At 43.6% G+C, this 24,393-nt stretch overlaps 1 protein-coding gene across 2 annotated transcripts in view; it reads left to right on the forward strand.

Annotated features, from left to right (window-relative positions):
- Positions 1 to 7,846: 7,846 nt before the first annotated feature.
- Positions 7,847 to 24,393, forward strand: part of ppfia3 (PTPRF interacting protein alpha 3) — a 60,172-nt gene continuing 43,625 nt past the window's right edge. For both annotated transcript variants that reach the window (XM_072693600.1, XM_072693601.1), the window contains exons 1-3: positions 7,847 to 8,055; positions 12,324 to 13,415; positions 23,373 to 23,474. In XM_072693600.1, the coding sequence (XP_072549701.1) occupies positions 13,083 to 13,415; positions 23,373 to 23,474 (435 nt within the window). In that variant the 5' untranslated portion in view covers positions 7,847 to 8,055; positions 12,324 to 13,082. The remainder of the gene's footprint in view (positions 8,056 to 12,323; positions 13,416 to 23,372; positions 23,475 to 24,393) is intronic.

Here is a 24,393-nt window from a genome sequence, read left to right on the forward strand (position 1 = left end):
TCTCTGCTCCCCGGGTGCTGGAGTTGGCTGCCCACCGCTCTGGGTGTGTGTGTGTACTCACTGCCCCTAGTTCACTAGTGTGTGTGTGTGTGTGTGTGAGTGTGTGTTCACTACCACAGATGGGTTAAATGCGGAGGACACATTTTGTGCACCTTTACCTGTCTGTAGGCTGCTGTAATGGGACGGTATGGCTGAAACGAGAGGCGGCGTGTGTGTACTGCAGTGTGTGAAAGAGGATGGGATGGAAATGGAGTACAAAAGAACCCAAAGCGATGAGTCAGAGTCTGTGGGAAGAGTCAGATTAGCGAGAGCTGCTTCATGTGTTGATAATGTGGAAGGCTTTGAGTCATTTGCATGGCTGAGTGGGCTAACTGTGTTAGTGAATCACTCCGGCTTTGTTGTGCCGCCTGTTTCTGTTGGAGGCTAACGCAGGGTGAGCGAGGGTTTTAGCTACCGCCGCTCAGCAGTGTGCAAAAGTGTGTTTCTGAACTTACACACACACACACACACACACACACACTCACTCCTTCCTTGGTTTGTAGGGTGGCACTGGATGACATGCTATTAGCAGCACTTCTACAACTCATACTGCTACTGCTAGCTAATACCTACTGTTTTCAGCTATGAACTAATGAACAACACTGCACAGTATGAGGCGAGTGTGATGATTTACAGTCATTTTAGTCTTTTTAAACATATCTAACCCAGTGGACACACACATACACACACACACATATGCCCAGAGTGGCGGGCAGCCGTTTCTACAGTGCCCAGGGAGTAGGGAGGATGAAGGGCCTTGCTCAAGGCCCAACAGAGCCCACCAGTGGCAGCTTTCTGAGCCCGGGCATTGAACCCACAACCCTGTCATCAACAGCCCAGTGCCCAAACCGCTGAGCCAGCACTGTCCCGCAAGATGGTAGATAGATTGTAAGATGTCATTTTCTGATTTTTCACTTAAGAACAGTTCCAGTATTTTCGTGACGTTCTAGACATCATTAGTCCTTTAGCTAGTGCACGCTCCTGCTCTGGCTCCAACAGTGCATTCAGCAGTGGGTTCTGAGTCTGCATGAATGCAGAGATGATTATGTAAGATGGGGGGGGGGGTGATTTTGGGGCCTCATAAGCCTTTACTAGCTCTTATTGCTTCCTTAACGGATGCATGCTGACATTATAGCCTTAAATATACATTCATATCAGAACATTATGACCTGAATATGGTCTGAAATGAACTAGGCCCATTCTATCAGCTCCACGTCCCATACAGAAGCACTGTGCAGATCCAAGTCCAGACTGTCTCCATCTGCTTCTCTATTTCCATCACAGGACTGACCACCACAGAGCAGGGTGGGTCATTCTCAGAACAATTGGTATTTCTCCAAAAATGTACCTTACAGTCGCCTCACGCTGGCCTTAGACTATAAGAGGTCAGAAGATACGCCTCTAAAATGATCAGTTTAATTAGATCAATTACTAAAATGAATGTAAACTAATTTAACGTTAATCGTGGAGGTAAAGTTCGTAAAGTGCTGCTCGTCTCTAAACCAGGAAATCTCACTTTTAGCTCTTGTTTACTAAATGTTTGATCGAAGTGTCTGAAGACAATAATGAAGATGTTCATAAAAGAATATTTTGAGACCTTTCTAATATTTTCTTGAATATTTAAAATCATACTTTTTAACATCTTAGTGTTTATTTGACGATTATCTGTACGTTTTTCCTCAAGAAAGCGTTTGGGAGTTTTTGCTGTTATGTCGATTATTCATGTTTATTCATGTGTGTGTGTGTGTGTGTGTGTGTGTGTGAATCATTACACCATTTAAGTTTCTATTACCTGTCATAGCTAGCTAGTGCTACATTAGCCTCGTAGCTCTAGTGTGAAACTAAAGAAGCAAACTTGTCGTATTAATTAAAATCATAATTAAACAGGTAAGAACAAAGTCACTGAGAGTGGGTTTGGTGGTCTGGAGAAACGTAGTGCTGCCCAGTCCGAACTGTTGACAGTGGTGGTGAGCAGAACCAGGCGCTTAGCTAAAAGGCCTGAGGCCTGAGACACGGTTCTGCCAGAGGTCTGAGGAGATATGGGGTTTAGACATACTTTATAAAGTCTAAAATATTCTATTATTCCTCTTGTCTTTTATTTTACACACTTCTTACACAGTTGGACGGCTGCCAGAAGTGTGTGTTTGTTGAAAATCATCAACTGCTATTCTTACAGAAACCTCAATGTGGGCCACATGGCGCTACCACTGCTGACCATCAGAGGGTGCTCTAAACACTGCAATTAAAGCCTGCTGGCAGAAAAATGATCATCAGCTTCATATAGTGGCTGTCCAATGAAAAACATGTATCTCCAAAATGATCTTAACTCTAAATGGAGGTCAGTGTAAGAGATAAGAGTTTATTCTGGGTGATTTAGAGCATTTCTATTGGTCCATTTATCCAGGATTATTCACACAGTGTGCAGAAGCTGCTGCAGGGTTCAAACCATGGAGAAAACTAAAAACGGACAAAAATGGAGATACATGGTTTTCATAGGACAGCAGAGGTATGTATTCACATGTTAATGATCTCTCCTCTATGGAAAATCAAAAATAAATCAATCAATCAATCAATAATACAGCACCTAATTATTATTATTAGGATTATTAATAAATTGCTATGCCATTATTTTGAGATGTATTATATTTTTTGAAGAAAAAAAATATTATTTTATTGTCATAAATGGGCTGATATGTTCTTGACTTTGTGACGTTCTAGACATCATTAGTCCTTTAGCTAGTGCACGCTCCTGCTCTGGCTCCGACAGTGCATTCAGCAGTGGGTTCTGAGTCTGCATGAATGCAGAGATGATTATGTAAGATGGGGGGGGGGGTGATTTTGGGGCCTCATAAGCCTTTACTAGCTCTTATTGCTTCCTTAACGGATGCATGCTGACATTATAGCCTTAAATATACATTCATATCAGAACATTATGACCTGAATATGGTCTGAAATGAACTAGGCCCATTCTATCAGCTCCACGTCCCATACAGAAGCACTGTGCAGATCTATAAGTCCAGACTGTCTCCATCTGCTTCTCTGCAGACTCTGTTATCAGCCTCCTCTCACCCTGTTTGTCCTTCAATACTCAGGACCCCCACAGGACTGACCACCACAGAGCAGGTAGGTAGTAGTATTTGGGTGGTGGGTCATTCTCAGCACTGCAGTGACCCTGACTGATATGGTGGTGGTGGTGGTGAGTGAGTTAGTGTGTTAGTAGTGTCTGTGTGTTGTGCTGCTGGTGGTACGAGTGGATCAGACGCAGCAGTGCTGCTGGAGTGCTTAAACAGTCCACCAATCAGAAATGTCCTGCCAACAGCGTCCTGTGGGCACTGATGAAGGACAAGAGGATGACCAGGACCAACAAACTGTGCAGCAGCAGATCAGAGAGCTTCTGTCTCTGACTTTACCTTCATCTACAAGGTGGAGCAACTAGGAGACTAGGAAGAGTGTCTAATAGAGAGTGGACAGTGAGTGGACAGACTCAGTGTTTAAACATTTTTAATGTTTAATGTATTATTAATGTTGATATGTGATTATTTTATTTATTATTTTACTTTACAGATTAATTTATTATTATTAATTTATTAATTATTTTACAGATAATTTAAATTTAATTTTTTTTCATCTTGGATTTATTTATTCCTCTTTTGGTATTATTTGTATTTTATTTATTATTGTTATATTTTGTCTCACTTTCTGTCTAATTATATCTTAATTTAAGTTACGCTTATTTTATTATTATATTTTATGTTTTAAATTTTTATTTTTAATTGACCCCCTTTCCCTTTTCTCTCAGTTCATTTTTTATTATATATTTTTTATTATATTTTTTCAGCGTTCAGACTGTTTATGTGACACACTCTGCTCACAAGGGGTCCGAAATCGCTCTCTACCCTGTGGACTTCTGCTAAACTCGTGCTCTGTGCAGTGATCTGGATTTTCACATGTAGAGGGTAGTGAACAGGGCACAGTTTGGGACACAGCTCAGGTGAGCTGGTGAGAGGGCGGGGCTTAAAAAGAGGTGTTTAAGATCCCAAAAACAGGATGTATGGTCACCCTAATTTAACACAATGACAAAACAGCAACACTAGGCCGCCCCCCCTGCTGCGACCCCTGGCCCTGACCTTTCCCTGACCCCAGTGAGAGTCAGGAAAGAAAGAGAGGAAGTAAAGGGAGGGGGAGGGGTGTCCCAGTGTCTTTGGAAAGGGGCTTCCCCCGTCCGGCAGGCTGGCGCAGAGCTGGAAGGTGATGCTGTAGCTCCAAAAGAGCCCTGTGTGCCGTGCCTGCCTCTGTTGCCATGGCAACCGGCGGCCTGGAGATGCTGCGAGAATCAGCTGCGTAGACGAAGAGCCAGCCGGTTAGTTAACACTGTTAATAGAAAGAACCTCACCACATTAACACGGCGTGTGTGTGTGTGTGTGTGTGTGCGTGTGTGTGTGTGTGTGTGTGTGTGTGAGAGAAAGAGAGAGAGAGAGAGAGAGAGCGAGTGATCAGGATGGAGGGACAATGTTGTTTCCGTCCAACCAGCCCCCCTCAAAAACTAGCAGACTCTGTCCTCCACACACACACACACACACACACACACACCTCCATTTGTGTCCTCGCACGGCCCCTCACGTGCATCTTCAAAACCCCCTGCCCCCTCCTCCCCCATTCCTTGTGCATAGGGATGACATCATCCTCTAAAACCACATTACGTCATCCCTTTTCGGGACGCTTCTCTTCTCGCGCTACCCCACCCTTTTGCACCCCCTTCTACGCGCGCGCACCCGCACTTATTCACTCTCGCTTTTCTTTTACTTCATTGGCTCGTTAGCAGCACGCCGGCCCCGCCTCCTCTTCGCTTCTCATTGGCTCAGAGGTCCCTTGTGGACCGTCCTGATTGGCACGTTCCCGTCTGCTGCTCGCGGGCCGTTTGGTTTCCAGTGACGTCACGCAGTGAGATTCCCATTATCAATATGCAGAAAACAGATTTGCATTGAAAAGAATCGGGGTTGGGACACACACACACACACACACACACACGTGCTAAATACTGCATAGAAAACACACTGCTAATCAGAGGAAATAAATAGTGTTTAAAAAAATTCTTAAAAAATAAACTTACATAAAAAACTACAAATATAAAATATATATGAAATCAATAATTTTTAATATATTAATTGTATATTATGTTATTATAATGTAATGTAATATAAATAAGTGACAATATATATTCTAATATAACATAAACAACAATTATACTAATAATTAATAAAGTATATTATATAATAATAATTATATATATTTAATAATGACTAATTTAATTGAAGTACTATATATATTTATATAATTTTATTATATATTATATATATATATATTTGGAAAATGAAATTCAATGGCTTTAAAAATGAAAGGCCTTGAACACATGGACCTGGATGCAGACTGTGTTTATGTGACACGCTATATAGACAAAAGTATTGGGACACCTGCTCATTCATTGTTTCTTCTAAAATCAAGCCTATTAAAAATATTTTCTCCTGCCTTTGTTGGAGTAACTGTCTCTACTGTCCAGAGAAGAAGACTACTAGATTCTACTAGACTTTGAGGTTTGGATCATTGCTGTGAGGATTTGATTGCATTCAGCAACAAGAGTGTTAGTGAGGTCAGGTTGTTGGATGATCACCACCCCACCTCATCCTATTCAAAAGTACTGGATGAAGCTCCACCATCATCATTCCAGAGAACACAGTTCCTCCACTGCTCCACAGCTCAATGCTGGGGGGCTTTATACCCCTCTATAGCCCACGCCTGGCATTAGGCAGCATGGAGCCAATAGGGTCATGATGCTGATCTGCTCCTGCAGAGAGTCCTATTCTATTGGCAGAACTTCTTCTCTACAGGAACTAGACAAGCTGTGTGTGCATTTGCACATCTGTGTCAGCAATGGGTGCAACTTAAAGTAGCTGAATGCATTTTTTAGAAGGGGTGTCCACAAACATTTGGACATGTAGTGTATATGTATGACGTGTGTGAGGTGTGTGAGTGTGCGGTGTTTATGTATGTGTATAATGTGTGTTTGTGTGGGATGTGTGTGTGTGTGTGTGATGCCAGGCTAACATTGCTAACAAACACTGGCCTTAGACTGTCACCAAACAGCACATTCAAAGCATCTGGACAAAAGTATTGGGACACCTACACATCACACCTACAGGAGATTTCTGACGACCCCATAGGCTTTATTAATATGGAGCTGGTCTTCCTTTGCTCTTCAGTTATTGAGTCAGTTAGAGAACCTTTAGAACCTCCCGTTCTTTCACTGATGTGTGTAAGAAAGGCAGACTGCATGACCAGGGGCTTGAATGAGACACCTGAATTCAATAATTAAGAGGCGTCCCAATACTTATGTCATATTGTCCATATATTTATGTCTTATTTTGGTTTACGACAGAAGATGCTAGGCTAACGTCTGAAAACTTTAGTCCCGTGGAGAAGCCAGGACCATTCCAGGAACAGTCCTGAAGTCCCGAGTCCTGCCGCCCATGCTTCAGTTTAAAGGGGATTAGCGCTGCAAAGTGGGCTGTTAGGAGTCCTATCATGCTGTTTTACGACCTCACTCCTCATATTTGAGAAGTTTTTGAAGCAAATACATGAAGATTTTCAGCCGTGAGAGGCCTGTGTTTGTTAGCAACATTAGCCTAGCATCTCTCATTGTCAGCTACAGAAGCAGGGGTCAGACACCAAGCATGTCTTGGCTGATTGACTGCATATGGAATGAGGGGTCAGCGATCAATCATGTTTATTTGTTGATTTGACACGTGCCCCCAGTTTACACATCGCGCCTATGTCCCTTCATGTATATGTGTACATATAGTCCGATCAGCCATAACATTAGTACCACCGACAGATGAATAAGTGAATAACACTGATGATCTGCTTCTGGTTCTGGTTCTATTCAAGAGGTTCTACGAGTGAACGGTCAGTTCTTGAAGGTGATGGAGGTGTTGAAGCAGGACAAATGGACAAGAGTAAGAATCTGAGACACTTTGACAAGAACCAGACTGTGAGGTTCTAGACGGGTCAGACTGGGTCAGAACATCTCCAGAACATCAGGCATCAGGTCTTGTGGGGTGTTTTCCGGGATGCAGTGGTCAGTATCAGTGGTCAGTGTCTTCCAAAAGTGCTCCAAGAAAGGACAGCCAGTGAACTGCTGACATGATCATGGGCACCCAAGGCTCACTGATGAAGGCTCGTGGAGGCCCTGTCTCAGGACCTACAGGACGTGAAGGGTCTGCTGCTTGGTGCCGGAAACCACAGGACGCCTTCCGGGGTCTCATGGAGTCCATGCCTTGAATGCTCAGTATTAGGCAGGTGGTATTAATGTTATGGCTGTTTGGACCCTTGCTGGCCAGGGGGGTCTATAACGTTGGAACAGTTCTGCCTCCATGTATATGCACCTATGCCACCTCGCGGGGGCGCGCATGAGCGTTCTCAGGCTCCGGTTGTCCGTGGTAACGGTGCTGATGTTGTTTATGGATGTGTATAGAGGTGGGGGTGCAGGTTCAACCCCCAGACACGCATACACACACATACACACATGCAAACACACACACACACACACACACACACACATATATATATATATATATATATATACACACCACGCACTTAGTCTGGTTACTTCTACACACACACACAAAAAAAAAATGACTGATGAGTGTGTGTGTGTGTGTGTGTGTGTGTGTGGACTGCGTGGACGCGCATGCGCGCTCCTATAAGAGAGGCACGGTTTCTTTAAGACCGCGCGCGCACCTTTTTATTGCACGGGGAGAGAGCGAGCGAGCGCGAGAGAGAGAGAAAACGAGTGTGTGTGTGTGAGAGAGAGAAAGGGGGGTAGAGAGAGGTTGGGTGTGTGAGAGGTAGAGCTCAGAGAGAGAGAGAGAGAGGAGAACGACACACCGGAGGAGAATAACGACGAATAGGTTCGTCGCTCCGGTTCACGATGACCTGCAGAGATTTTGGACCATGAGCAGGGTGAGCTGGTGCACGCTGTATTATTGCAGCCTGCCTGTGTGTGTGTGCGTGTGTGTGTTCATGTGTGTGTGTGTGTGTTGTCGCCCAGCTGTGAAGGTATATGGAAGGATGGAGGATGGATGGATGGATAGATGGATGGGAGGAAGGAGGTGGGGGTGGGGGTAAAATAAGGGGGTGGAAAAAGGGACTGAATGGCCGTGGCTCGCGCATGGATATGCATCGATGCTGCAGCTGGAATTAGGGGGATTATATCGTTTTTTGTTTTGCAGTGCATGTGCATTCGTTCGTTCATTCTGCGCGAGCACGGACACGTCACATACACACACACACACACACACACACACACATACACACGCACTGTGTTCATAACATTACACCTAGCTTTCCTATTGCATTGCATGAGGCTCGTTGCATTTGCATTATTATGGGTGCCACTGGAATCACACACACGCACGCGCACATATATAAATATAAATATATATATATATATTTATATAGATATAGATATATATCATATGCACCTCTGGATGCTTCCCCATCTCCTCCCTGGCAGGTTTCAGCCATATCTTTCCACACACACACACACACACACACACACACACACACACACACACACACACACAGCCCCACCGTGCCTTTCTCTCTCCTGCGCCTCCATTATTATTAGCCTCATGACTAACAGCTCAGCTCTGCACAGGAGAGCTGCTACAGCCTTACATCAGGCAAATCACCCACATCTCCGCCTGACAGGCCTCTTCTCCACCTTTTTCCAAACGTCTGAAATACACTAGAGTGTGTGTGTGTGTGTGTGTGTGTGTTTATAGGTGAGATGAGAATGAAACAAATGGAGCTAAAAGGGAAAAATGAGCAGAGCTGAATGTGTCTGTATGGACAGCTTGGCTATAATGAGGCTTCCTCAATAATGGCCTTCATTTTGTCCCTCCTGTCTCGGTCCTGGTGTTTGGACATGCGGTGTTGTCTCGGCTTGTGGCCTACAGAGACTAGACTAGCTATGAGCCTCAGCCCTGACCAGCCTGGTCAGTCTAACCGAGCTGGAGAAGGCACTGCATTTTCTCTGGCAGGGCCAGCTGTGGTCTCTTCTAACTGGAGATCAGATCAGCCGATTATTCTTTTATATGTAAAATCAGAGATTCTGGAGGCTAAAACAAAGAGCCACCAATTAGCCATGGACAGACGGGGTGATGCTAATGTTGTATTCTCACGTTTAGATGATAAATAAAGATATATATATATATATCTATAGCAATACTATCATAACCCGCAATGCTCCGCCGTGTTGTCTTAGTATACCTGTGCAGTGTTTCGTAGTGAACATCAGTCATTTTTTAACATTTTGTTAAACATAAATGACCAATTTCTCACTGCCACAAATTCTCAGCTTGTATACTGTTGTCAGATGAGGCTAAATATTAAATACACATAGAAATATTCATTCATATGTTGCTATTTTGTCTTATTAACAGAACATATTGACAGGTATTGAGTTTTTCCACTTGTGCCTAGAGCTGGGCGATATGGAAAATATCTATATCACGATATTTCAAGAATTTTGTTTAGGATATATGATATTTATCACAATCTGTTGTCATGTAGACAGTGTACATTTTTAAAAACTGCTTTCCGAATACTCTACCAGCCTGATTACTGTGATCATTACTCAAAATAGGCGTCACTCCATTGAATTAAATAAGACTGATCACACTTTCATAATAATAAAACATGCAGTTAATCAGTGCTCTTTAAGCACTGCCGATATCATGATTAACACTTTTTATCATGATATGATTAAATATTTGTCATATTGCCCAGCTCTACTTTCCTACAGTTTACAAGGTAAATACTGAAATCAAGTGTTATATAATAACAGCAGACATCAATTAAAATGTAAGTGAAATTATAAATAAAGCTATATGCAAATAAAGAATTTCTTTATCAAATAAATAAAATGCTACTAAATCATATGATTATTGATTATCTAGGTCTGTGTTATGATTATGGCATTAAGAACTATATGGGCATGGTCTGCAGCCGTTTTACAGTAATATCCTATAGTAAATAATAGTAATTATCTGTATGTACTATAAGTTGCCTACAGTTCCTCAGATCTTCCTTATTATCTGTTATAAGCCATGTGTGTAATAATTCGACAGGATTTTGATGCATTTTGACTGATGGTTTGGTAACTACAGTATCTACAGTGCTGTACTTTCTACAGTCTCTGATTATGTGCTGATGGCTGACTACGTGATGATGGGTTTGGACACGTTTGCTTGTGTATGTGTGGGTTAGCTGGTGTAGTCTGCCACCTTTTATAGGTAAAAATAATAGGTATATTCATTTGTTCCCATGATAGGAGTACATGCTGTAGGAAGTACACATAGTACTGCTGTGTTACAGTACTGTAATAATTAACCATGATAGTGGTAAGTACTATAGTATGTATAGGTGGTTGGTATGGGGTTCGATTCCTGGTCTGGGTGACTATGCTGTGCTACACCAGTAAGAGTGCTTGGTCAAGACTCCTAACACTACACCGGCCCACCTCTGTAATACGAGTCACCTTGTAAGTCAATCTGGATAAGAGCATCAGCTAAATGCCGTAAATGTAATGTAAATGTAGCCATGATAATAGTAAGTACTAATATAATAAGTACCAATTCTATTAATAAGTACTGTAAAGGTACCCGGACTGCTGTAGGCGGAAATACCCATAATAAGTGAATGCACTGCATTTAACACCCATAGCTCTGTAATAAGCACATGTAATAATTGAAAGTACTGCAGTAAATACAATAATAATAATAATACATACATACAGTAAGTACTCATGGTAATGGATACTACCTATGATATTTTTCTCTATTTTTGCTCGTCAATTTTTTTCCATAATGTGAATCTTATTATTATATTATATTATTATAATTATATGATGTTATTATTAACATCATATCAGAATTTCATGATGAATGGACCAGTAGAAATGCTCCAAAATGGCGTGCAGTATATTTAGTATATTACTGCTTTCCTGCTGTAGAGTGATTGCCTATACTTTGCAGCAGCTGCATGAGACTGTGCAGACGAATACAGGACGGATGCAGGGTGTTGTCACGTGTGATGACGCCCAAATCAGTACTTCTATCTCTAGCTACCCAACCTATGCATATTCTCCCCCCTCACATGCAAAGCTCCCAACCTTGGGAGTGTAAAGACCATTACACAGGCCTCCCCCGACACGTGCACAACCAGCCAGCGCCTCTTTTTCAGATGATCAGGGCAACCGCCGCGCTCTGAGGAAAGCACCGCAGCCAGCAGTCGCCAGGGCCGGCCAACATTGCGCTGGAGTGATGTGGGGGGAGACAGTCCTGGACAGAGCAAGGCCAACTGTGCCCCGGCTGCCGATGGCTAACAGCATTGCCATGAATCCAACTAGCGACCCTCTGGCTGTAGTGACAGCGCGATATTCCCCTGGAAGACTCGGGGACAGCGTTCTGATAGTACCACATTCAATTAAAGCCATGTCAAGACTTCAGAAAGCCGCAGAAGATCACGTGACCTCAGATTTAGACAGAGAAGCGGCTCGGCTAGTGTTACTGACCTACAGCCAGTTCACAGTGGGGGAAAGAGGAAAGATGCCGTGTGTGTAAATGGGTCTAAATAAATAGTCAAACCCTTTATAAAGCCTATGGTCCACCGGCGGGCTGACACCTTGGTGTGTAATAAGCCTTGGAGTGTGTATTGACTGGGCGGGGAGGCAGGGGTGTTGAATGTAGCTGAAATATTGGCCTTAATGCATATATATATATATATGCATTAAGGCCAATATATACAGATATATACAGATATACAGTATATATAGATAGTATGATCACAAACACCTGAGCACAACCCTAATCATTAAATCTGAAATATTGGCCTTAATGCATATATATTTAAAATAAATAAATAATTATATATATATATATATATATATATATATATATATATATATATATATATATATATAATTATTTATTTATTTTAAGTATATATGCATATATATGCATAAGTATGTCCTTAAGTATGTCCTTATACTTATACATATATACACACATATATGCACACACACACATATATATATGTTTGTATATGCGACCCTTAGTTCACTATTTGTCTTCTACACCCTCCGTCAGTAAACACCGCTCTCACCAAAGAGATCTGGCTGTTCAGATGGTTCTAATGGTCTGTCTGTCTCTGTCTGTCCTCCACAGCTCCCTCTCAGGCTTCTGACACCCTGCCCCGTCCCTGGACACACAGCGGACCTCTCCCGCCTTCATCGGCTGCCTTCCATCTCCGGTTAAAAACAGGACCACGCCCACATCCTCCACCCGAGGAAGAAAGCAAGGAAGGGTCTCTGGCGAGGCAGAGCGGGCGTAGCTGGAAGCGGGTTCCCGGAGGAGTTGGGGAAAAAAAGGAAAACAAAGAAAAATGGATGATTCGAGGAAGATGTGCGAGAGCGGAGAGCTCGTGAACGTTGGTTTGTGAAGGCGCTCGGACAGAGGTGTCACCCGGAGTGTGAGAAAGCAGAGCAGAAGGGAGAGATACTCACCGTGTGTCACACACTTCCTGACCACCTCCTACAGACCAGCACACACACACACACGAGCAAGTGCTAATACATTCCTCATACACTCATCCATGCACTCGTCCACACTGACACACACACACACACAAGCATGCATGTGCATGTGCAGACCCTCGCTGTTAACCCCTTAAACTCTATTAGTTACTGAATTATTAATAGATACAGGATTGTGAGGCTATAGAGAACCCCCCCCACACACACACACACTCACACACTTACACATACACTCACTTTGTAACATAATTCCCTCATATTCCTTGATTGTTTCTAACTAATTTAATATAATACTAGCAATTTAGGGACCAAGCACTTTCTACAGGCTTCAGAGACCACACACACGCGCGCACACACACACACACACACCAGTCCTCTTTCCGGCCTCAGGATGATGTGCGAAGTGATGCCCACCATATCTGAGGATGGTCGCGGAGGAGGCGGCGGGGGTCCGTCCTCTCCAGCCGGTGGTGGAGGGGGTATGGGTGGTGGTATGGGGGGTATGGGGGGCTATGGGGGGCGTGAGTCGCGGGGCGGAGGGGACGAAGGAGGCAGTACAGGGAATCTGGAGAGTCTGATGGTGAACATGCTGACGGAGAGAGAGCGGCTGCTGGAGAGTCTGAGAGAGACGCAGGACAGTCTGGGCACCGCACAGCTACGGCTCAGAGAACTGGGCCACGAGAAAGACTCACTACAGAGGCAACTGTCCATCGCACTGCCACAGGTACAGCAGCCCCAGCAGTGTGTGTGTGTGTGAGTGTGTGTGTGTGTTTATTTTTGTACATTTTATATACATTTATTACAGTATAGATATTAATAATACAATTATACATATGAAGGCTGTTATTATTCCATATGGATACATACGGGACATATGGTACTCATAGGTACCTTCTAACTTTCAATGGAAGTCAATAGGAGCATTTCTATTGGTCTATCATCATAACATTCTGATACAATATAAAGAACAACTGCCAGATTCACATTCTGTCCAAAATTAAACATATATATTAAATAATACATACATTTATATACAGTTTATCCATAAAAAGTATTGGGACACCTACTCATACATTGTTTCTTCTGAAATCAAGTCTATTACTGCGTTTGTTGGAGTAACTGTCTCTACTGTCCAGAGAAGAAAAAGGCTTTCTGCTAAGTCCAGCATTGCTGTGACGATTTGATTGAATTCAGCAACAAGAGCAGTATTAGTGAGGTCAGGATGTTGTATGATGATCACCACTCCACCTCACCCCAAAAGTAATGGATGGAGCTCCACCAGCATCATTCCAAAGAAAACACAGTTCTTCCTGCTACTCCTACTCCTGCTCCACAGCTCAATGCTGGGGGGCTTTATCCCCCTCTAGCCCACGCCTGGCATTAGGCAGCATGGAGTCCTATTCTATTGGCAGTACTTCTTCTTTACAGGGTCTAGACAAGCTGTGTGTGTGCATTTGCACATCTGTGTCAGCAATGGGTGCAACTTCAAGTAACTGATAAATGTATTCATTAGAAGGGGTGTCCAGAAATATTTGGACGTATAGTGTATATAAATGTACTGAAAATGGCATGGTTTCAGAGATGGAAGGTTTTGGTTTGATTTTGATATTTAAAACGTATAGGACATGATGCAATGTGTGTGTGAGAGAGAGAGAGAGAGAAAGAGAGAGAGAGAGAGAGAGTATGTGGTAGAAATATGTTAAAAAGAATTATGTATTATTACTTTATTGAGACGTATTTTGCATAGAGCTCATCTATGAAGCTCAGGATGATCGGACAGATCTGAATAGTGGAGTATATGGTCAGACATTGTTTAGCTTAGTTGATAAGCCGGGTCAGATGTGAAAGGGTTTGGGTTAGAGTATGCTGAGCTGAGTGACCGGTGAGCAGACAGAGGAAGGTGTGGAGGGCAGTGTTTAGTGTAGAACAGTGTAGAAGGAGAGGAGGAAGACAGTGACCTGGTTTTGCCTGCACTGACCTGTTCTTGCCTGAATCTGACGCGTCTGGTGTGTGTTACTGTGTGTGTGTGTGTGTGAATGGAGCGGTCTGCTTTTCTACTACAGTCCAAACAACAGATACTTTCTCAGACTGCCCTGGGGGGCTGGGTGGGCTGAGGGTTCCTGGGGGACTGTTCTGGTTAATTTTGCTTGCTTGTTTTAATGTCAGAGTCGTACATGTGTTTGACACTCTCACTGACCACTGACTTTCTGTTTATTTACATCTCAATAACTTATCTGACCAACAGCACAGTCTGACCACTGCCACACTGGTTTATTGTAATGTTATATAGGGTTTTAAAAGTAGACCCTCTCACTGACCACTGACATGTTAATTTGGGTTTATTCTAATGTTCTATAGAGTTAATTACAGGTAGACACTCTCACTGACCATGTTTATTTAGGGTTATTCTAATGTTATATAGAGTTAATTACAGGTAGACACTCTCACTGATCACTGACTTTCTGTTTATTTGGGTTTATTCTAATGTTATATAGAGTTAATTACAGGTAGACACTCTCACTGATCACTGACTTTCTGTTTATTTGGGTTTATTCTAATGTTATATAGAATTAATTACAGGTAGACGCTCTCACTGACCACTGACTTTCTGTTTATTTGGGTTTATTCTAATGTTATATAGAGTTAATTACTGGTACACACTCTCACTGACCACTGACTTTATGTTTATTTGGGTTTATTCTAATGTTATATAGAGTTAATTACAGGTAGACACTCTCACTGACCACTGACTTTGTGTTTATTTGTGTTTATTCTAATGTTATATAGAGTTAATTACAGGTAGACACTCTCACTGACCACTGACTTTGTGTTTATTTGTGTTTATTCTAATGTTATATAGAGTTAATTACAGGTAGACGCTCACACTGACCGCTGACTTTCTGTTTATTTGAAATGCACTGATCTAACGAAGCACCAAAAAAGCACCGTATTTCACTTCTACAACCCTGCTGTTGTGCCGACACGCCCCCACCCCGACCCCACCCCACCACCAGCCCTTAAAGCTGCAGTGATGTTCAGTAAACGCAGCCGGGTCAGCATATCAGCTTTATTTGCCTCAGACGTTTCAATGAAATGAAAAGATAAAGGTATTTTACCCGTTTTAAAGATCGTTCTGCTGCTCAAGACTAATTAGGACCTTCAGAAAACTGTACCTAGCGTAGTAACACAGTAATAAAGCGTCTGTCCCTCACGCTGCAGGTGAAGGAAGCATATGGAAACGTGTATTTCTAGTGTTCGTCGTCTCTGATTGATCAGCTGTTTGGCTGTATAAGCGTTTTCCACCAGTGCCCAGCCTGGAATAACAGATATCAGAGGCCAGCGTCCGGCAGAAGAGTGACTGGACATTTAAGAGCTATATCAGGAGGAGCTAAATCAATACAACAGAGAGAGAGAGAGCGTGCAAGAGCGAGAGACATGGTGAAAGGACAGAGAGAGAAAGGGAGTGCGAGAGGAAAAGGGGGGAGGGGAAAAGAGGAAGAGAGGGAGTGTTGAAGTGAAAATTGAGGGAATGGGAAAGCAGGAGAGACAAGGGAAGAGGAGACAGCAGTAAGGAGACGACGGACAGAAAGCTGTTGCAGTGGTTCCGATTAAGCCTGGATCTGAGGCCCAAATCTGCATGTGTTCTTTGGTTGGTCTCGTGTCTTCTTAGTGTGGAGCTCATATTAGAACAGGCCTCACCACTGAATACACCCTCATATGCAGAAGAACAGCGCCCCCTACCAACACACACCTCTGTCCTCCAGCTTCCCTGAAATTAAAGACCTTTTCTGATTGGATTGATCGATCAGACGGACGTCTGTAGAGTGTCCTCTCAGCGAGAAAGACGACATCCTGGACGTCTCTTATTCCAGTTTGGGGCAACGATAACATTTTATTAGTCAATCAGGAAGTTTATCTTTCAGGCGGGTTTTGCTTTGTTCGCTTTGAGATTCAGCACAGTGTACGTTTCCGAAGTTTTCGTTACGCAATTTAAGAACTTCTTGCTTCGTAAAGTTTTTGCCTTGCGATTCAGTACAGTACACATTTTAGTACATTGTCTCATTTGTGTGTTTGTTTGTTTTTCGTTGAGAAGTGTTTGCGATTCAGTACGATGGAATTTGTACATTTTTCACTTTGCGGTTCGGAAACCTGAAATTCCGTCTGCTTTGGCTGTTGCTCCTCCTCACAACTGACTTAAAGGACTTAAGGGATCTGCTGGAACCTCTTAAGATCAGATACCACAGATCCCTGTAGAGGGAGCATATTAGACAGCTGGTCATAATGTTTTGACTGACCGGTTGACGTTTTGTGCTATTTAAGGCCTAATTTATTTGGGATTATATTCAGACATCAGAAATGTATTCAGAAACATCGATAGTTTCCAATTTCCGTTGGCATGGCAACCACAAAGAAAATGTTTGCATTGAGCGATTCGGAAAGTTTTAGCTTCGGAAAGAGCAATTTAATTTTTCGAAATTTCTTGCTTAAAAATTCAGTACTGGAGACAATTCAGGACGTAATGCGATTCGTAAATCTTTCATTTCGCAATTCGGAAACATTTGCTTCAGGAAATGTTCGTTTTTCATGATTTAGCACGATATGTATTTTAGTACGTTGTGCGATTTATAAAGTTTTCATTTCGAAATTTGGGAACTATTTGCTTCAGAGCGCTTTCCGATTTAGTACAGTACGCATTTCAGGACGTTATGCGTTTAGAAAATCTCTCGTTCACGAATGAGCACGATACGCATTTCGGTATATTCTGCGTTTCGTAAAGTTTTTATTTCACAATTCGAAAAGTTTTGCTTCACGTTGTAGTACAGTACGCATTTCAGTACGTTGTGTAATACTGTAATGTCTCCCTCTGCTGGCCTCAGACAGGAGCTCATGCACAGGTCATGTGCTCCAGTGTGCAAGGTCTACGCTCCACCCTTCACCTGAGGCTCATCTCCAGCACACAGGTGCTGTTTGTGATCGGACTGATTAGGACTCCTCCTAAGCGCCTCAGTTCTGACCGTCTGACCTGTTCTCTGACCTGGATTATGGATTCGCCTGTGTTGTACCTGCCTGTGTGTTTCCTGACCACCTCCAGATGCAGGTTACAGTGGTGATGATATGGGAACAGTGCTCTGGGATCCCTGTTAGACATTAGCTGAACAGCTGGTTGGATATGGAGAAATGGGCGGACTGAAGATCTGAGACACTTTGACGATGGTCCAGATGTCCAGATGTGAGTACCTAGGAGGGACAGACCACCGAGTAGCACCCAAGACTCATCGATGAGCATGGGTGATGAAGGCCATCCCGTCTGAGATCCTGCAGCACAGGAACAGAAATGTTTAATGATGGAGGAGGAACATGGTCAGACTGGTCAGAGTGCCCATGCCGACCCCTGTCCACCGTCACCTTCAGTGGACATTGTAGCATCGGAACTGGCTCTCGGAGCGATGGAAGAAAGTGGGCTGGTCTGATGTCTCGTTTTTTTCATCTCCATCAGGTGGACAGGCAGATGCTCTGTTTACCTGTGGGAGTCGCTATGGAAACAACAAGTCTGATCCGCTTGATTAGGACTTCTTGGTACCGAATACCACAGATTCTGAGGTCCTGTAGAGGGAGCATATTAGACAGGTGGTCATAATGTTTTGGCTGACCGGTTGACGCTTTGTGCTATTTAAGGCCTTTACACACCAAACCCGATTTATTCGTGGCTTTTATTCAGACGTCTATTAATAATTGAACGCGAGGATAACGGATGATAGTTTCCCATTTCTGGCGACCTGCCGTTGGCATGGCAACCACCAAGATGACGGATTGACTGTGTCCCAGCGGTGAGAACATTTTTCTTTTTTCAACAAAAGGCTTTGTGTGTCCTCAAGTGAACTAAGGTACACGGCACCGCTAAAATTATTAGCCTGAACTGTGTCCGTACTTCAGTCCGTGTTCTAGATAGCAGCCCTACAGAGTCCTACACTGTCAGAACCCACTAAACCAAGTCCAGTGTTACAGATGACCGAGTGTGGGGTGAGTTAGGCCTGCAGTTAGCGCCATGCTAATCGGTGTACATAAGCGTTCATTAGCTGTTAGCTACACTGGGGTATGGCAACACAGTGTGAGTGGGGTTTGTGGGGGTTGGTGTGGGTGAGAGAGAATTTAGGTGAAAGGGTCACATGATCACAGAATCATGGGATTTTGGGGCTAAATGTAGTTCCAGTCTCAGTGAGACACACTTCCACAAAGCCTAAATGCTGCAGACCCACTGAGACACCATCTGTAGCACCGCCCTGAGCCTCTCTCTCCCTCTGCCCTCTGTTTCTCTCTGTCTCTCTCCCTCTGCCCTCTGTCTCTCTCCCTCTGCCCTCTGTCTCTCTCTGTCTCTCTCTGTCTCTCTCCCTCTGCCCTCTGTCTCTCTCTGTCTCTCTCTGTCTCTCTCCCTCTGCCCTCTGTCTCTCTCTCTGTCTCTCTCTGTGTCTCTCTTTCTCTCTCTCTCCCTCTGCCCTCTGTCTCTCTCTGTCTCACTCTGTCTCTGTCCCGTCTCTCTCCCGTCTCTCTTCCTGTCTCTCCCTGTCTCTTTCTCTCTCTCTCTCTCTCTCTCCCTCTGCCCTCTGTCTCTCTTTGTCTCTTTATCTCCTCTTTGTCTTCTCTCCTTTGTCTCCTCTTGCTCACTTTACTCTCTCTCTCTCTCTCTCTCTCTCTCTCTCTCTCTCTCTCTCTCTCTCTCTCTATGTCTATAGCCCTCTCTCTCCTTTCTCCTCTCTGTCTCTCTCTGTCTCTCTCTTTCTCTCTCTCTCCCTCTCCCTCTGTCTCTCTTTGTCTCTCTCCCGTCTCTCCCTGTCTCTTTCTCTCTCTCTCTCTCTCCCTCTGCCCTCTGTCTCTCTATGTCTCTTTTTCTTCTCTCTCTCTTTCTCTCTGTCTCTTTATCTCCTCTCTGTCTTCTCTCCTTTCTTGCTCACTTTACTCTCTCTCTCTCTCTCTCTCTCTCTCTCTCTTTCTATAGCCCTCTCTCTCCTTTCTCCTCTCTGTCTCTCTCTCTCGTTGTCTGTCTCTCTTTTCTCTGCTTTTCTCTCTCTCTCTCTGTCTCTCTCTTCACTCTCTCTCTCTTCTCTCCTTTTTTCTCTATGTCTCTTTCCCTCTGTCTCTCTTCTCTCCTTTCTTGCTCACTTTGCTTTTTTTCTCTCTCTCTCTCTGTCCCTCTCTCTCTTTTCTCCCTCTCTGTCACTTTCTCTCTGTCTCTCTCTCTCTCTCACTCTCAGATGACTGTAGTCAGTTATGGTTAGCTTAGTCGTAGTTTATGCTTAGTTATGAATTTTAGTAGATAATTGTAGATGAAAGGCTCTGATTGCTTTGATCAGCAGAGTCTGTTTTTATATCTCTATTGATTCTATTCAGTTCTTCACCAGTAAACAATATGATCAATAGACTGATCACTTGCTAATATGATCAATAGTGAAACTCTGTGAAACCTGTAGTAACTTCATTCAAATGAAATACACACACACACACACACACACACACACACACACTGTACACATGTGTCATGTGTTGTGTTACGTCAGAGGGAGTGAATGTGTGTCAGGTGTGTATACGGCTACGGTGTGTTTGGAGGAGTACAGTAAGTGGCAAATGGGGCCATATGTTAGCTTACACAACAGAATGTGTGTGTGTGTGTGTGTGTGTGTGAAACCCTGCCGCCAGTGATCTGCTCACTGAAGCAATGAGGATTCAGAATACCCAAATACAGCCAACACAACACACACACACACATACCCCCACACACACTCGCATTCTCATACACACTCGGGCTGCTCGGTTTATCACTGGTTTAGCGTTTTCATGGTACTGGATTTTCAAACTGGGGGACGACCTGCGGTCAAATTAGTGAGCTGTTGTGGGAGCAGGACAGCCAATCACCTTTCCATAATGGTTTACAGTTGATTCATTGATTAATTATTCATCATTATTATTATTATTATTATTATTATTATTATTATCATTATTATTATTGTGTGCTTATGCTGATACATACTCATTTATAAACTGTAGAATTTGGGACTAAACCCAACTCAGTTGGCATTACAGAGAAATATAGCTTTTGTAAAAGATTATAAATGCAGTAAAATTAATAAAATGCATTTATCAGGTAGAAAATCTTAAATAAGGGCTGATATTACTCATCAGAATTAGATAGATCTATAATTGTGAGTATAAATATAGTAGAGCTGGGCAATATGATGATATTTTATAGCAGCAGATGTTGAGTAGAAATCACTGGATTCAGTACAGGATCAGTATCTGATACTGATGTTTTTAGTTTAATTACAGTATCGTGATAAATATCGTACATCCCGAAAAAAGTCTTTCAACATCGTGATGTAGTATTCTGTAGTACTCTTCTCTCCTTCCTCTCTCCCTCTCTCTCTCTCTCTTCTCTCTCTCTTTGTCCCTCTCTCTCTCTCTCTCTCTCTCTCTTCTCTCTCTCTTTGTCCCTCTCTCTCTCTCTCGCTCTGTCTCTCTCTTCTCTCCTTCCTCTCTCTCTCTCTCTCTCTCTCTCTCTCTCTCTCTCTCTCTCTCTCTCTCTCTTCTCTCTCTGTCTGTAGCCCTCTCTCTCCTTTCTCCGTCTCTATCTCTCGCTCTCTTTTCTCTCCTTTCTTTATCTTTCTTTGTCCCTCTCTCTCCTTTGTCCCCCCCTCTCTCTCTCTCTGTCTCTCTCTCTCTCTCTCTCTCTGTCTCTGTCTGTCTCTCTCTTCGCTCTCTCTCTCCTCTCCTTTTTTCTCTATGTCTCCCTCTCCATGTCTTTACCTCTGTCTCTCTTCTCACCTTTCTCCCCCTATGTATCTCTCTCTCTCTCTCTCTCTCTCTCTCTCTCTCTCGCTCTCGCTCTCTCTGTTGAGGGTCGAGAATCGGCTACTCTCATCCCAGTCCAGTTCCGAGTCTTTGGTTTAACCTGGGGAGAAAAAGACTTGAGCTTGTTGTGTGGGGAGCAGACTGCTGCCCTGCTAACTAAGCTAAAGCTAACCAGCATTGATTAACATTAATTAACATTGATTAAATGAGTGATATAAAAGTGTACTTAGTCTTCAGGTGACTCAGGCGGCCAACCCTGACCTTACATGGATGTTTCTTGAGGTATTACAGTAATAATTATGCCATATGACCCCTATACACACACACACACACACACACGTTTACAGTGTACTTACAGTCTCCAAGCACACTTCAGTACACCAGGTGTTCTGTGTCTGTAACATGGCCCCCACCACGTCCACCCCGCTGTTTACACCACACCGGACCAGACCAGACCAGGCTAGGCCAGGCCTTGGGAGCGACCTGACCCGGAACGATCATGCAGCCCCTGCCCCATCGCTAACACTCTGTGAGCTGTAGCAGCTCTTTGGACGTCTGTGTTCCTAAACGAGTTCCTCCAGTAACAAACAAGCGTCTGTCTATCTGTCTTCGGCTTCGGAAACTGCCGACAGGCTTGACAGAACATCACATCCTTCTGAAAATCACACTCCAGACGCATGTTCCCTCTTCCGCGCCACTCAAAAGTTTGTGGACACCTGCTCATCCGATGTTCCTTCTGAAATCAAGGATATTGATAGGCAGTTTTTCCAGCCTTTGCTGCAGTACCAGCCGCTGCTCTTTACGTTAGATGCTGGAACGTCGCTGTGAGGTGGATTTAACTGCATTCGACTGCACAAGAGCATCAGTGAGGTCAGGTACTGATGTTGGATGGAGGTATCTGATGGAGCTTCATCACTGCAGAGAATTGCCCAACTAGCCCAATGCTGTGGGGGCTTTATATCCCTTTAGCTGTTTGCAGCTGTTTGGACATAGAAACCCATTTCGTGAAGCTCATGAGGCTCAGGTCTTGGGCTGTCGATGCTTCCAGATGCAGTTCGGAACCCTGTAGCGAGTGATGCTCTTCACTCTCTATGAGTTTATGAGGTCTACTGCTTTGTGGTTGAGCTGTTGTAGTAGTTCTTTTAACAATAACAATAGCACTTACAGTTGTCTGGGGCAGCTCTAACAGTGCCATGTGTTGGAGCTGAGCTTTTCGGTATTGCTCGTTCTACTGCCTACTTCTGGTCTGTGGGGACAGATCTACACTTGTTAGTAACGGGACTGGCTGAAACACTATACAAACTGAACACCTGTGGGCAGCACTTACAGTTGACTGGGGCAGCTCTAGCTTACATGGTTCTGTGTCTGAAAAGACAGTACCTGTCAAAAACGTATCGGTGAAGCCAACAACACCACTTTCCTTCCTTCCTTTCTTCCATACACTAGCTAATAGTCACCTATCCTTATCCACCTATCCAGCGATGCAAATGGACAGATTTGTGACAGTGACACGCTAATGCTAACTTCAGTAGCTGTAGCTAGAGCGCTACAGGTTTCCTCTCTCTGTCTGTGCTGTGTCTGACATCGATGGACATGGCTAAAACACTTGAAGTCAAACAATTAGGCTGTGTCCATTTATTTTTGGCCATGCAGTGCAGAAGTGATGAATCGGTGTAGTGTGTGTGTGTATCTATGCTGTGCATTATGTTCATGTATGTTTTTTGCATGTTGTGCTATTTAGGCATTTTCAGTGCTGTGATGTTTGATTGATATGTATTATTAATGTGTGTGTGTGTGTGTGTGTGTGTGTGTGTGTGTGTGTGTGTGTGTGTGCGCGCAGGAGTTTGCAGTGTTGACCAAAGAGCTGAATGTGTGTCGGGAGCAGCTGCTGGAGAGGGAGGAGGAGATCGCTGAGCTCAAGGCAGAGAGGAACAACACACGGGTCAGTAACTGCTAGTATACGACTATACTGTGTGTGTGTGTGTGTGTGTGTGTGTGTGTGTGTGTGTGTGTGTGTGTGTGTGTGTGTGAGAGAGAGAGGGAGTTGTATGTGGGTTGCTGTGTTTGTTCAAGCAGTGTTTATGCTTTATGATGCTGTATATGAGGACGGATGTGTAGGTGTAGGGTTTTGGGGGATTATCCGTATCCGTAATATCGAGCCGATATTTACATTTACTATTAATTTACAGCGTTTAGCAGATGTTCTTCTGCAGAGCGACTTACAAAAGAGCTTCACTGTTTACTGAAGAAGAACCTCAGCTAGTTTAGATCCCTCTAATCTTATATCTAATCAATATGGTGACCATAGTACTCTTCTCTTCACCTGAGTACTCTCAGAAGAGGAGGGTCTTCAGTCTGGGTTTGAGGACAGTGAGCGTTGGACTCTGCTGTTCGGACACCCAGGGGAAGTTCGTTCCACCACTTCGGTGCAGGACAGAAAAAAGTCTGGACGCTCGTCTTCCGTGGATCTTAAAGGATGGCGGGTCGAGCCGAGCCGTACTTGAAGCTGGAAGGGCATTTGGTGCGGATCAGCTTTTCGGATCGGATCAGATCAGATATTTACTGGCCATATATTAATTATATGAAGTAATATGAGGTTCATAGGAATACAGTTCCTACACAAAGCAAACACTAACAGAATAGCCAAGCAGCCTGATAATCCGTTAATAATTCGACAAGTAGCTCAATCGGAATACAACAAGCCCATGTATCCTTGGAATCATTGGAATAGACTAGTCTGATATAATTAGTCCGATATTAGTCCGAAATAATCCATTGAACAGAAGAACAGTAGCCATGAAAACACCGGTGTCCGATTACTTTCCCAATCGGAGCGTTTAAGCACGGTCTGCTCATGATAA

This window comes from Salminus brasiliensis, chromosome 12 (assembly GCF_030463535.1).
Source record: "Salminus brasiliensis chromosome 12, fSalBra1.hap2, whole genome shotgun sequence".
In the NCBI taxonomy this organism is placed as follows: domain Eukaryota; kingdom Metazoa; phylum Chordata; class Actinopteri; order Characiformes; family Bryconidae; genus Salminus; species Salminus brasiliensis.